General features: G+C 34.5%; 1 protein-coding gene and 2 pseudogenes across 1 annotated transcript; 1 reads left to right on the top strand and 2 right to left on the bottom strand.

Moving 5' to 3' along the window:
* Window positions 1-458: 458 nt before the first annotated feature.
* Window positions 459-1,054, bottom strand: LOC136335533 (ADP/ATP translocase 2 pseudogene; annotated as a pseudogene).
* Window positions 1,055-1,605: 551 nt separating this feature from the next.
* LOC136335534 (mitochondrial import inner membrane translocase subunit Tim9-like) lies at window positions 1,606-1,951 on the bottom strand. The gene is made up of 2 exons (XM_066276726.1): window positions 1,820-1,951; window positions 1,606-1,737 (listed from the first exon to the last, which is right to left on the bottom strand). Exons 1-2 carry the CDS (start codon window positions 1,949-1,951, stop codon window positions 1,606-1,608), a joined length of 264 nt encoding a protein of 87 aa, XP_066132823.1.
* A 3,434-nt stretch (window positions 1,952-5,385) lies between these two features.
* Window positions 5,386-5,478, top strand: LOC136337037 (U6 spliceosomal RNA; annotated as a pseudogene).
* The last annotated feature ends 9,854 nt before the right edge of the window (window positions 5,479-15,332 follow it).

Here is a 15,332-nt window from a genome sequence, read left to right on the forward strand (position 1 = left end):
TCAGGTGCTAGCATTCTAGCAATGGAGTCTGTTCGGGCACATGCAGGAGTCTGTCTGACTGCCTTCCCATTTCCAACTTCAGAAAAATACAAAACAAAAATGCTTAACATAGAAAAGTCTCTTTTGCATATTCTCTGAGATTTTCATTGTTTCTCTGAAGAAGTTTAAATCTGGTCTCATCGAACTTCCTTTTCTTGCTTCACTCTTTTTTTTTTTTGCTTCAATCTGGCAAGGACATATTTCAGTTTAACTTTCTTCTCAAACTGATTTTCTTATAACCATTCATTAAATTTGTATTTTGATATATCATATTTTCCTAGTCTTATTATTTTAATTTGATATGTTAAATTTCAGTGAAATTCATATGAAATAGGATTCATATGAAATAGTAAATTTTGTAGTAAATAGTAAATATTTTGAACATATTAATCACAATTTTAATATTCATGTTTGCAAACTTAATTATCTATGTCACTTGTTGTTTTACTTCTATTTGTATCTCTTTTATCCAGCATAGACATATAAAATCCTTGTTACAGGCCCTTAATCCCACAAGATGTGTAGATCTGAACTGGGCAATCACACAGGCTTTTGAATTCCCTTTCAGTTCCAGCTTCGCCCACATTAGCTGCTAGAGCAAGCAGTGCAGGCAAAATCAGGAATGGACACAGAACACAGTGAGGTGGCCCCAGTGGCACTGCCTGCTGCCAGATTCCTTGCAAAGTAGCTCCAAACCAGGGTTGTCTTGTCCACACCACCCAGGAGAATCTGCTTGTATATGCCTTTGAAGGCAAAATGGAGAGCCTGGGTTGGGAAGTGTCTGATGACATTACTGGGTTACCAGCCGGAAGAACAGGACTCCTGCCCCTTGGGGATAGAAACCACACAGTGTATAAGGTCCTTGTACTGCTTGTCTGCGGTGATTTGCTTGCTGGTGTGTACACCTGCAGCAGCAGCTTAATCGCTGGATGGGTGCTACTTCAGTCCTGGAGATAGCCACGGCCACTCCACCTGCCAGGATGTCCTTGGCGAAGGACACAGTGGCAGCCGTCATGTTGAAAGAAAAGAAGAGGTGGGCTATGGCAGGAATGGACAAGTAATCAGATGGGAATCTGGGCTCTGGCAACAGTTTATTTTTATTTAATTTCATTTTTTAATTGACTTTATTGTGGGTGACATTGGTTAATAAAATTTATACAGATTTCAGGTGTACAATCCTGTAACACTTAACTGTATATTGTATTGTATTTTCACCACCCTAAGTCAAGTCTCCTTTCGTCACCATTTATCTCCTCTTTTCCTTCTTTTATTTCTTCCCCACCCCCAACACTGTTGTAATCACCACACGGTTGTCCTTCTCTATGAGTCTTTTTTTTTTTTTTGCTTAATCCTTTCCTCTTTCTCACCCAGCCCCTAAGCCCCAGTCTCCTCAGACTGCTGTCAGTCTGTTCTCTATGAGTCTATTTCTAATCAAGCAACCAAGCTGCTGAATCTTGAAGCCTTAACAAATGTTGAAACTTATTTGCATTGAACTATAAGACTTTTTATTTTGATTGTGCCATATAAATAGCAACTTTTTTTCAATAGTTTTTATTTGCTAAATAGTCATGGCAGACAATTTATACAGTGGCTATTGCTTTTAGGTGATTCTACCAGATGAATCCTTATTTTCATCCATCTGACTTCTCTATTGTAGTTGGACAACAGTCCTGATTTGGCTACCAGGGCTTCATTTTGCTGAATACAAATATTTCTGAAATCTCATGAATATTCTTTTCATTATTTAAAAATACTTCTATAAACAGTATTCTGAACAGGCTGTCTCATCAGATTTTTCTTTTGTGAAGTCTTTAGCACAGTCCAAAAAGCAGTTTTCTGTAAGTTTACTATAGGTTCCCAGAAATTGTTTACAATGCTTCATCTGATAAAATTCTGGTAGTTGTGCAGTCATATTCTTTTGTTATACTTTTTAGTCACTTTTTCTGATGTATGAATTTTTTTTTCTGATCTGGAAAAACAGTTGTTCAACCTTTGCTTCAGTGTCTCCAGAGAAACTTGATTTTTCACTTAAGCATAGGCTCTCCCATCAGACACCAATATAAGGCTTGGAGGACTAAACCAGTGAATTTGTATTGGAGGTTTGGAGTCATGGTGGATGACAAGCCACTGGATATCAGAGGACCTAAAGTAGCCTGAATTGTTAAGTCACAGCTTGGGGCAGTTGCCCAGAAAAAGTTGACAAGACCTACAATGCTTTTCACTTGAGTGAGAAATAATTTCTATGTGTTTGGGTCAGTGAACTTTTGAATTAGTTTTTCACTAAGAAATCATTTGGCCTAATCTGACCAATAGAGGCAGCATTGGTAAATGTAGTCATTAGAGATGAGAAAAAAGCTAACAATAGCAATAGTTAACCATTACTGAACACTTTCCAAGCTTTGTTCTATTTACTTAAACAAATTATGTTTAACTACCACAATAACCCACTTAAGAGATGAAGAGACTGAGGCATAGAGAAAGTTAATAACTAGGGTCACAAAGTTTAAAAGACTTAGAGCTGGGATTTGAACTTACATTTGATCTGATACAAAAGTTTATTTACTCACTGAGTATGTGTTAAACTTTTGGTTTATTTACTTATTTGTAACATTCTAAGTAAATGTAAAAGTAAAATTTTGTTCTAAGGTGTCAAGTATATTTTTTTAGAGGAACATGGTCAATTTTGTCTCCTAGGAAATTTCTTTTGATTTATGTCAACTTTAGCAACTTTGAGGCAAAAAGGGAAATTTCTGGTTCATGTGACCTGATTTGTTTTTATAGTACATTTGCCCATTGCTGAGCATAGAGTAGGATTAGAGCAAAATCTTTTTAGGATTTAAGATAGCTGATATGATTAATGTATCTTGACTTAACAGGGACAATAGCATAGAACGATTAGCTACTTAATAAATTAAATTTCATTTATATGTCTTCTGGGGAGGACTCTGTCAAACTAAGACTCTGCCTTAATTGTCCATGAAGTTATGAACTGAGTCTTGTTCTCCACTGTGAGTATCATGTTCTAAGATCTTGGTCATACTCATTCATCATTTCTTTGACTCCTTAGGAATTCATGACTTTAATGAAGACAAATTTTATTATATTAAACATTTGTTTTTGATAATAAAAATCCAACCAGGACCTCACTTAATGAACTGGCAGATTATTTTACTATACCTTATTAAAGGTATTAGTTGTTATTGGTTGCTTTGGGGATATTTATTATAGTTATTTTCTAGGAAATACTCAAAGACCACTGGGGATTGTGTCAAAGAATATTCAAGTTAACTCAAAGGGGTTCAATATGGCAAAATTGGGAGACTATTTGAACCTAAGAAAAGAATATTGACTGTGACTGATTGTGGAAAGAGGAGGCATTTATATACATCTTATCTGACAGTAATAATTCAATATAAAAGCAGTGCATGCAGGTTAAAGGATTGGTTTGGGTTTGAATTTTTACTCCATTACCTATTCTGCTGTTAAATTCTTAAATCTTTTTAAGATTTAAGAATAGATTTAGGCCCTGGCTGGTTGGCTCAGCGGTAGAGCGTCGGCATGGTGTGCGGGGGAGCTGGGTTCGATTCCCAGCCAGGGCACATGGGAGAAGCGCCCATTTGCTTCTCCACCCCACCCCCTCCTTTCTCTCTGTCTCTCTCTTCCCCTCCCGCAGCCAAGGCTCCATTGGAGCAAAGATGGCCCGGGTGCTGGGGATGGCTCCTTGGCCTCTGCCCCAGGCGCTAGAGTGGCTTTTGTCTCGGCAGAGCGACGCCCCGGAGGGGCAGAGAATCGCTCCCTGGTGGGCAGAGCGTTGCCCCTGGTGGGCGTGCCGGGTGGATCCTGGTCGGGCGCATGCAGGAGTCTGTCTGACTGTCTCTCCCCGTTTCCAGCTTCAGAAAAATACAAAAAAAAAAAAATAGATTTAAATTTAAGGTTTAAATCTTCCACATCTATAAAATGGGAATAATAATAATACCTACTTACATCAGAGGATTGATAAGAAAAGAGACTAAGGTAAAATTTATAATTGAACAGTCCATGGAACATAGCATGTGTTAAAAGATTATCATTACTTTTATTATTATTATAATAATACACACTACCTATTAGAGTTGCCATACTAGCTCTGGTCTTCTTTTTATGGTAAATTGTTTTATTTTTTTCCAGATATAATTGACATTTATCAAATTGTACAAATTTAATGTGTACTATATGTTGACGAGACATTTAGATGTTGTGAAATGATTACAATAGTATTGTTAGTTGATATCTTCATCACTCAAATAATTACCACTTCTGTTTTGTAGTAAGAATACTTAAGATCTACTCTCTCAGCAATTTTTAAGAATATAATACAGAAGTATTAAGTATAATCACCATGCTGTACATTAGATCCCTAGAACTTAAGTTATTTTATAACTGGAAGCTTGTACTCCTTGACCAACATCTCCTCATTTACCCCATCCTTCACATCCTGACAACCACCACAATTCTACATTCTGGGTTTTTTTGTTTTTGTCTCTTTGTAGTGCTCTAATTTGTCTTTGGTATCATGGTAATTCTCACCTTATAAAATGTATTTGGAGAAATTCATGCTCTTCAAACTTTTTGAAAGAGTTTGAAAAGGATTAGTGTTAATTCTTCTTTAAATGTTTGACAGAATTTACCAGGTAAAACATCTAGCCTTGGACTTTTTTTGTTGTTGTTGAAAGGTTTAAGAAAAAGTATTTTTAATTATAGTTGACTGTTGGAAGATTTTTGATTTCTGATTTCAATCTCCAGTTTTCGATCTGAAACTGGTATGTTCAGATGATTTATTTCTTCAAGATTCAGTAAGTTGTATGTTTCTAAGAATGTATCTCTTTTTTCTAGGATACCCAATTTGTTTGCATATAATTGTTCATTGTAGTCTGTTATAAACCTTTGTATTTCTATGATAGCATTGTAATATCTTTTTGTTTTTTATTTTATTCATTAAATTCTTTATTTTTTATTAAATCTATCTATAGGTTTATAATTTTGTTTATCGATTTTAGAAGGACTGCTCTTATTTTCATTGGTTTTTGCTATTTTTTTTCTTGGTGTCCATGTTTTTCTGCTCTGATTTTGTTATGTCTTTCCTTCCACTAATTGCAGACTTGGGATTACTTACTCTGAACTTAAAATAAAAAGTGCTATCCTTTAGATCTTTTTTACAGTTAAATTACTTTCAAACACAGTAGATCAGCTCAGAAGCCACTGTGATAACAAGACGTTGTTGAAAGCAAAAGTTGTGAGATAGTTACTGTTGCCCCTGACCTAGGAGGACCAGCACCATCTAGTATGTGGTCACGAGAATCTAACAGTGCTGGCTTCAGCAGCATGTACTGAAACTGGACAGATACAGAGATGAATATGGCCTCTGATGACATGCAAATTTTGGAAGTGTTGATTATTTTTTTGAAAGATAGTAACTAGATTTTTGGGGATAATTACTTTGTAGTGAATGTAGATGTTAAATTATAGCATTGTGCACCATAAACATGTGAAAACAAACAAACAAATAACCCCACAGTCATCCGATCACACAAAGCTAAGCAGGCCCATTCTATTCAGAGGCAGCACTCAAAGAAGTATGTGATCTAGCTCAAGGCAACCTGGTTCAAGAACCAGTCTGCGCTTGATCCCAGTACATACACAGGCTGTATGTTCAGGGCAGAGAGGAAAAGAGACACACCGATAATTCCAAAGTGTTAAGAATCAAATTGTATCATAGAAAATCTCTGGAGCAATTCTATGATTCAGAGCTCTGTGAGAATTCAGATGCAGAAAAAGGGATTTGGTGAGAGCTGGAGGGCAGGAATCCTCATGTGAAGATCACAGCAGGCAGTGCAAAGTTTTCTAATTGATAATTAGTGTTGGAAATTGAAACATATTCCTATTGGAGAGCTCATGGAATGATGAGGGCATAATCTCCAGAAGCTCCAGAGACCAGGGAATCAAAGAGCATTCCAGACAGCAGTATTAAAAGGAGGTTACCATGTAGTTAATGAATATTTAGTGTTGAGAGGACTTGAACCAGTTGAGGTTTTCTTGGCTCCCAATTTTCCTGCATGAACACCAGGAAGTGTTCATCAAGAAGCTTATGAGGATTTCTATTCTTATTTACTAATATTTCTTTTTGGAACATTTTAAAATTCTCATCTCAAGCCTATTCCAAATAATGTTCATTGTGATTGTGTTTGAACTAGCATTAGATTCCTGTAAAACCTATTAGCTTTCCTTTGAGTCAATTGAAAAGTCTGCACATAGGAGAGAAAAAATAAAAAATTTATTTCAAGGTCAATTTCAGATTATTTATTTATTTATTTATTTATTTATTTAAAGTGAAAGGAGGGGAGATAGTGAGACAGACTCCCCTATGTTCCCTTACCGGGATCCACCTGGCAACCCGCACCTGGGCCAATGCTACAATCAACTGAGCTATTTTTAATGTCTGAGGCTGACATGCTCTGATCAGATGAGCTATCCTCGGTGCCTTGTGTGATGCACAAACTAATTGAGCTACTGTTTGTGGAAGGGGAAGAAGATGAGAAGGAGGAGAAGAATAGGGATAGAAACAGATAGTTGTTTCTTTTGTGTACTCTGACCTAGATCGAACCTGGGACATTAATATGCTGGGACAATTTCCATCCACTGAGGACCTGGCCAGAGCCTGCTAATCTTTTATTGAGGATTTTTATATTTATATTTGTACAGTACATTTGCCTGCAGTTTTCATTTCTTGTGCCATCTGTCTGGATTTGTCATTAGAATAATACTGATCTTATAGAATGAGTTGTGTAGAAACAGCATGTAAGGTTTGGATTTGTTTGTGAAAACTAATTGCCGATTCTTATTTAATGATTTATTAGAATTTACAAGTAAAGCCACCTGAACCTGTATTTTTCTTTATGGAAACATTATTATTATTAATTTATTTTAACAGTATTTTTCAGTGATCTTATTACTTTTATGAAAATGTTAATTTTGGAAGTGTTTATTCTGGCATGTGGAATTGTGTCTTTATTGGATGTCCTATTGAAAGCAAAGTGTCTCATAAGAAATATATTTTTTCAATTTCAGTTCACATTCAATATTATTTTGTATTAGTTCAGGTGTACAGCATAGTGGCTAGACAATTATATACTTGACAATGTGGTCTCCCAGAATTTCAAGTACTCACCAGGCATTGTACATAGCTATTATGCTATTATTGATTATATTCCTTAAGCTGTACTTTTTTTTAATGAATATTGGTAGTTTTGATCTACATTCCTGTCTAGATTTTGACCTCTTCTTAGATTATTTCTAGATTTATCCTTAATCTAAATTTACACAAATATTGAAGATATGTATAAATATTTTATAAAAAAGATTTACAGATAATGGTGAAATTCAAATGAAACGTGTCTGAAAGGGATAGAGCATTTAATTAATCTAGAAAAATTATGTACTAATATACTTAAATAGATGTCAATGCCTTAATTAGCCATCTGATCTTTATTAAAATTGGCCAAGAGATAGTATTTTAGGCTGGAATTTAGACTTTTTTGTGAGCAGTGTGTTCAAAGAAAATATATAAATGTATTACGTGATGGACTTCCTAATGTATTTCAGAATAAAAGTTAGCTCTACCTGTTACGATTCATTTAAATATGAGGGGATATACTCTTACATCTCTGTCTTTTCTGAGTCTTGATTTTTGGTGTCAGTTTATAGTCATGTAGCTCTATTGTGACTAATGTAAAGTGAGAAGTAATCACAACATTGTTTTTCAAGGATCTTTTAAAAATTTTATTAAACTTCAATACCATATGAAGTTAGAGTACTGTACATGCAAATGTATTTTTAACCCAAACTACTCATGTGTATAAATAGTTTTGCAATAAATTATTTTATATTTGTGTTAACTATATTTTTTATAACTTTTGAATTATAAAAGAAAATTAGAAGAAGTTTTAAATGATTCAGCCCCTTTCTTCTCAACAAGGTGGCTCAGGTAAAATAATCATGTACATCTGACCTTTAAATATAATACTCTAGCGATTGCCAAAAGGCCAGTTTGATGCTTTACTGCTCTGCTGCACTTTCCCATGTAATAATCAGGAGTTGACATTTATAAAACTGCTAGTGAATTCTGGAGACTTCCTGATGGCTGAGGTATTAAAGGAATCTCTTTATCATGATAAATAAATAAGTGTTAGAGAATAACACTGAGATCTTTTGAAAGAAGGTAAGCATTTTATTAATTACTTGCATAACTAAAGAATAAATATGATTTCATGAAGTGATTTGCTGTGAATATGCAAATTCATATTCATTTCAGTGAAAGTAACCATTTAAGTAAAGCAGTAAGAAATATCTCATACAAAAATGTTAAAGGCACATGTAAAATACTTTCAAACAATCCTCTGTTATTGCTTTATTTTGAACTTCCCTATAGAATATCTCTGGTATAATGTTTATTTTGCAATAATTTTCTCATAAAAGGCCAATGGGAGATATTACAGGTATAGCAAAAAATAAAAATAAACAAATGAACAACAACCTTACTAAAATAACTTTGTGGGTTTCTGTGAGACAAACTATTTATAATATGTTTCTATATTTCAATAAATGCAAATGAAAAAATATGTACATATTTTAAAAAGATATAATGAGTGCTTTTAGCTATAGCATCTAATTTTAGAACATTTTCAGTCATTAAATACATTTGCTATCCTGGTGAATTTCTTCAAGATTGAAATTACACTGAATTTAACTTTGGGCTATGCAATTTTTATCTATTATTTATATCCATATGTTAATGTGTTCTTTAAAAATTAGAATATCTGTTTCCAGTAATTTACATTATCAACATCATTATATTTCTTATGCTTAAAATTAGATACTTACATATAATTAATAGAAACTAGATTTTCAGTTGGAAGAGTCCTCATGAATTCAACTAGATATTTATATTTATGTTTATAATTACATTTAATATTTTAATTTAAATGCACTTTTAGAAAATATGTTAGATCAAGTTTTATTAAATTTAAAAATTAGTAAAATTTACTGATAATATTATAACCTAAAAGTGTTGAAAATTATAATTTTGTAAATTATATTTTACAAGTTGAGTAGTGATATATTTCTGAAAAACACTCATTTAAACACACTTACTGTTAAGTGTATTTAAAAATTAAACCAAGCTATATTGTGACCTGAAAGTAAGACCTAAAAGTATAATTTTTTCAAATTATGAGAAATTTTACATGATATGTCTAAAAGCATTATCTATAAAAATATACAATTACTAAATTGAACTTTACTGAAATGAAAACTTAAGAAACTGCACATTTAAGCTCAAAGTAAGAGAAAGTATTTGTATATGACCTACTTCATAAAGAAATTGTATACATAATTTAGAAAGGCTATTCAAAGCAATAAATGAGTAACCCAATTAAAATTTGATCAGATATTTTATCAGAGAAGGAGAATATCTGGCAAATAATCATACTGAAAGATGCTATAAACATCAGTATTAATTAATGAAATGCAAACAAAAATGCACTTACTAGAATGCCTTTAAAACTACAGCAAGTACTAGTAAAAGATATGGGATAATTGAGTTTTCATATTGTTAGGGGAATGCAAAATTGTACATGCCTCTAGTAACAGTTTGGCAGAACTGATAAAGTAAACATGCATTCATCATATGACCCATTACCCACACTTTGAGAAATTCTTCTAAGCTATATGAAAACTTATGTTCACACAAACCTGTTTAAAAATGTATAAAGAGGATTTATTATTAATTTTAACATACTGAAACCAGCCACATGTCCCTCAACTGTGAAATGAAGAAACAAACAGGATACATCCAAATTCCAACAACAGAACACTATTCTACCATAAGAAGTTATGAAACATGGCTCCATGTGACAATACAGATGAATCACAGATACATCCTGCAAAGTGAAAAAATCAAACTGAAAACATTATTTATTGCATGATTTCATTTATGTGACATTCTTTCAAAGACAAATTTTAGGAACAGATATCAGACCCATTACGACCACTGTCTAGAGCTGTGATGGAAAACCTTTTTATAAAGACCACCCACTTTTGCAGTAGGCCCACCATGAAAGCTGGAATGCCCACTAGTGGGCAGGAGGGACCAGGTTGACCAGCACTGCAAAAGTGGGCGGTTTTTATAAAAACGTTCGCCATCACGGGCCTAGAGGAAAGAGGAGGGGCTGACTGCAGAAAGACATGACGACAATTTTGGAATGACATATATCTCATATTCTGATTTGAATGAGAGATCTAAGACTGTATACATTGATAAAGATTCATAGAACAGAGTACTTAATCATGTGAACTAGATGTATTAAATTATGGTTAAATTTCAAAATTCAGAAATATATTCAGTACTTCCTACAAAGCTTAGATGCCATAAATGCTCTATAATTACAAACTAATTGTGTCATTGATTGCAGAAAACATATAAAAATAAATAAAATGTAAAGATTAATAAAATACAGAAACAATTTTAAGCAATTTCAATAGTTATTTTACTGACCACTTTTTCTTCAAAAACTTTCATTGTGGAACCAATCTCTGAAATTGAAAAAGAGTATTTCTCTTATGTGCATTTTAATTCACTGTTTAAATAAAACAACATATACCTTGCCCCAGGCATGTAATCTACATTAGCATAAAATTGATTTAAAATATATCTACAGAGAATGTGAACACTAGTGTTCAATGAATTGTTCATACAGCTTTTTTGAGTTACATTTATTGGAAATAGATTTCTTTAGCCTTTTCAAATTTCTTGCAATATCATCTTCATTGTTAAATCAAAATACCTCTATAAAATTAATTTATGAAATAAATTTAGAAGTAATTTAATTTTCTTTAAAACATCTTGTTGGGCAGATAAAATATACTATGCTCACTTTGTTAAAGATGGCACTGCCCACGTGGAAGTCCATTGCCCAGGTGACTGCTTGGGATGGGTGTGATTGTATTAATGTGTGTTGGGGGAGGGCTTTTGCACCAAAAGGTTTTAAAAGGAAGATAGATCACATTGTTAAGGGATAAAAGGGATTACATTCTAGGAGGAGCCCATGCTAGAGGAGAGCAGAGTAAGGCCACGTGGAGGAGAGGAGAAGCAGCCAAGATGGCGGAGTGCTGAAGGAGAAGCCAGTTTGCGCAGAGAGAAGGAGATGGGGAACAGAGGTGAACAAGGCTGGTGAGGTAGATACCTTTGATTCTAAGAAACTTGGATAAGTCAGTAGCTTTGTGAGCACTGAATGAGTGGGTTTTGGAGCCCAGTGTGTGTTTTTACTTGACCACTGGGTGCAAGCTAGGATTAAAGGTAATGGCCCCCTAGCTCTTGGCTCCGTTGTTTCATTACCATCTGTCCGAATCTAAAGCAAACCTGCAATGCACCAGGTGGCTGTGATGGTAGCCGTGGCTACTAGCTTTACACATCTTCTTAAGCAATATTCAATGTCTTTAATCTTGAAATAAAAGCTGAAATTATTTAACCAGTAAGATTTTTCAAAGTATGGTACAATACTAAAAGTGCTATTAACTATTTTTATTGAATTTCTAAATTTTTAAAAATTTACTTATTGATTTTAGAGAGGATGGAAAGAGAGAGAGAAAGAGGAAAATAATGGATCTGTTCCTGTATGTACCCTGATTGGGTATGGAACCCTACCTGTAACCTTTGTGTATCAAGAGTACACTCTAATTAAACAAGCTATCTGACCAGGGCCCGAACCTTTTAATGAAATGTACAAACCTTAAGACAATTGTTTAATAGTAGTAAAAGTTACATGAATTTGCTATGTAGGAATTATGCTTTCTGAATGTGTACTCTCTAACAATAATAGAGAAATTTATCTTATAACATTAAACCCTGAAGTTAATAGTCAGTGCATTTTGAATAGAAAGGTACTTTATTGTTATTTTTATAGTATTATCATAGTACATCATTCTCTACCTTTTAAGTTTTAACTCATCTATGTCTATATTTAAAGTGGGTTTCTTATTAATAACATACAGTTTAGTTTTATTTTATAAATTTATTTTCACATCTGTTTTAGATGTATTTAGGTGTATTTAGAACATTTCTATTTGAAGAGATTATTAATATGTTGAAATAGCTAATACATGCATCTGTTTTCTACTAATTACACTTTTTGTTGTTTCTCTTCTTTTGTTTTAACAATTCGATATGATCTCATTTCTCTCCTCCCTTAGCATATAATTTATATCTATTTTTGAAAATATTTAATGGTTGCTCTAGAGTTACAGTGTATATTTGAAAAACAATGTCAGTTCACCTTTGAATGACAGTGTACTGCTACACAATACTAGAGTATTCCATCTCTCTTTTCTGTCCTCTTGTGGCATTGCTTTCTTTCAGTCTACATATCAATATGCCAGAATTACTCAATACATGTGTGCTATTATTATGTTAATAAGGGTCATTTTTGGAACACTTAAAAATTAAAAAAACATATTTTATTTTATCTTCATTCCTTCTCTAATACTCTTCCCTTATTAAATCCATTGTTAGAGCAGTATAATTCCCCTCAGCCTGAAGAACTTGTAACAAATTTTGCAAAGCATATCTGTTAGTGATGAAATCTCTCAGCTTTTTTTCTTTTTTTTAATGAGAGGAGGGGAGGCAGAGACATACTCCATCATGTTCCCCCACCAGGATTCACATGACAAGCCCACTAGGGAGTGATGCTCTGCTCATCTGGTGCCCTTACTCCATTGCACCTGGATTCATTTTTTAGTGCCTGAGGCAGAGGCCATGGAGCCATCGTCAGCACTCAGAGCCAACTCATTGCAATGGAGCCCTAGCTGCCAGAGGGGAAGAGAAAAGAAAGAGAGAGAAAGAAATTTAAGAATAATATTTGAAGAGTTGTCTCTAAATGGGGACCATAATTCTATAAACAACCAAGGCTGGAAATTCTAATCCAGGCACCATATCCAAAATATGGCCACTCTTGATTATTTAAATAAAGGCCACTTTTGATTATTCTACTCATCAAAATTACTATTTTTTAAATATAAGCAATCAAATTAGTGTCTCTACTGGTGCTAATCATAAACATAGAAAAGACTAAAAAAATGTATTAGTAATTCTGACAGAAGTTATTAAAGATACCAGCTCTGCCCTAGATGTACCACAGGTCAGTCTGAACTCATTGACATGATTAGTGACATAGACAGTTGCAATGCACTCAATTTCTTTTCTTTTTTTTTTAAGATTTTATTTATTCATTAGAGAGAGAGAGAGAGAGAGAAGGGGGGAGGAGCAGAAAGCATCAACTCCCATATGTGCCTTGACCAGGCAAGCCCAGGGTTTTGAACCGGCAACCTCAGCGTTTCCAGGTTGACACTTTATCCACTGTGCCACCACAGGTCAGGCGCACTAAATTTCTTATTGGCAATAATGATGATGTCTGTGCCATTGCTAAAATTGTTGGCTGTATTTGGATAAGAGAAACAAACAAAGTATATATTGCTTAAGAAAACAGTGACATGTACATTTGTTTGATCTTCAGGGTCATTGAAATTTGTTCTTTTGTCCTGGATTGGAAACTATTAATTATTGTTGTTTATATTATAGTTATAATTCTTACATAATATGGAAGATCATATATTTATTACTATTTGAAAACTGTCACTACTATGTTGGTGAGATTGCTGAGAGAGCATCAGAAAGATAGGGGGTGGAGCCGCTTTGGGTCAGTATCTTGGCTTTGCTACTGGTCTTGATATTTGTAAAGTTCTATGTAGCAGCACAGTCTCAAGGTTACTCACAGCTTGGGTCTAAAAAGTAAGCAGTCTTGTATTATCCTTTATGGGTGGTGTTCGACTCAGGAGAAGAAGTCCATGCTCAATGGGTGATGCTGTGAGATTGATATGCCCCTGGCTACTCAATTTAGTTTGTAATAGAGGCAAGCTTAGGTTGGATCATTGTCAATGGGAGATTTTGAACACATATATAATCAAGCTGAACACATATATAAACAAGCTTCTGGAGTATCTTCAGTGTACAGAAAGCTAGGAGTCAGTGGAGGGCTGGCCTAGAGCCTGTTCTGTATGCTAAAGACAAGGAAGACTGCTGGTAGACATCTTTAGTGAGAGACTAAGTGAATGCTAAAATATTCCTGACAACTCTTGCCCCCAGAATATCCCAAGGTGTTTTTTCTGGTTTTAGGGGTACTGGATGGAGCAAGGCTTTAACAGCTCAAAGTGTGAGTGTTAAGATCAGAGGAATTGTGAGTTGGACAAACAAAAAGCTGTTAAGAGCCAGCAGCTCCCTAAGCCTGGTTTTGGCCAATAGTTATCTGACTCCAGTTTCTTCCTGGTATGGATATAACTACAGATGCAAGTCCTTAGTTTCAAAGGGGCACAACCCCTGCTCCAACGTGTCCACAAACTTTGGGATGGTCTTATTCTCTGTACTGCTTTCAGCTCTAGAACTCTGGAAGGGTGGTCTGGACTCATTGAAACCAAGGTGAATTAATTAGTGGATGGGAGTGGCAGTTAAAAAGAGGGGATGTGCTTGACCTGTCGTGGTGCAGTGAATAAAGCATTGACCTGGAACACTGAGGTCACGGGTTTGGAATCCTGGGCTTACTTGGTCAAGGCAAATATGGGAGTTGATGTTTTTTGCTCCTCCTACCCCTCTCTCTATGCTCTCTAAAATTAAATAAAGTCTTTAAAAAATTCTTTTAAAAAAAAGGAAAGTAAAGGTTATATATTTTCTTTAGAATGCTACTCTAGAAGTCCATAAGATTCACATCTAAAGTTTTCCTTCTTAACCAAGTACCCTACCATTACTATGATGTTGACAGACCATTTCTTCTCCAGGGTCCCCAAGATAGAGTCATTTCTAGTGTGGAATGAGTATTTATAAAATTTGGGAGAATTATGAGGCACAAATGCCTCTGATATATTAAATTTCTCCATTTTAAGAAAGAACTACAATCGGTATGTTGAATGATCCATTCAAGACTGTAACCACCTAAAATTAATGGATATGGATATAGCCATTTCAGCAATGATTCCTTCACTTTTTTTTAGATTTTATTTCTTCATTTTAGAGAGAGGAGAGGAAAATAAGGAGGGTAGAAAGAGTGAGAAGTATCAACTCATAGTTGCTTCTCGTGTGTACCTTGACCCGGCAAGTCTGGGATTTTGAACCGGTGACCTCAGCACTCCAGACTGACACTATCCATTGTGCAACC

The sequence above is a fragment of the Saccopteryx bilineata genome, chromosome 4 (genome assembly GCF_036850765.1).
Source record: "Saccopteryx bilineata isolate mSacBil1 chromosome 4, mSacBil1_pri_phased_curated, whole genome shotgun sequence".
Taxonomy (NCBI): domain Eukaryota; kingdom Metazoa; phylum Chordata; class Mammalia; order Chiroptera; family Emballonuridae; genus Saccopteryx; species Saccopteryx bilineata.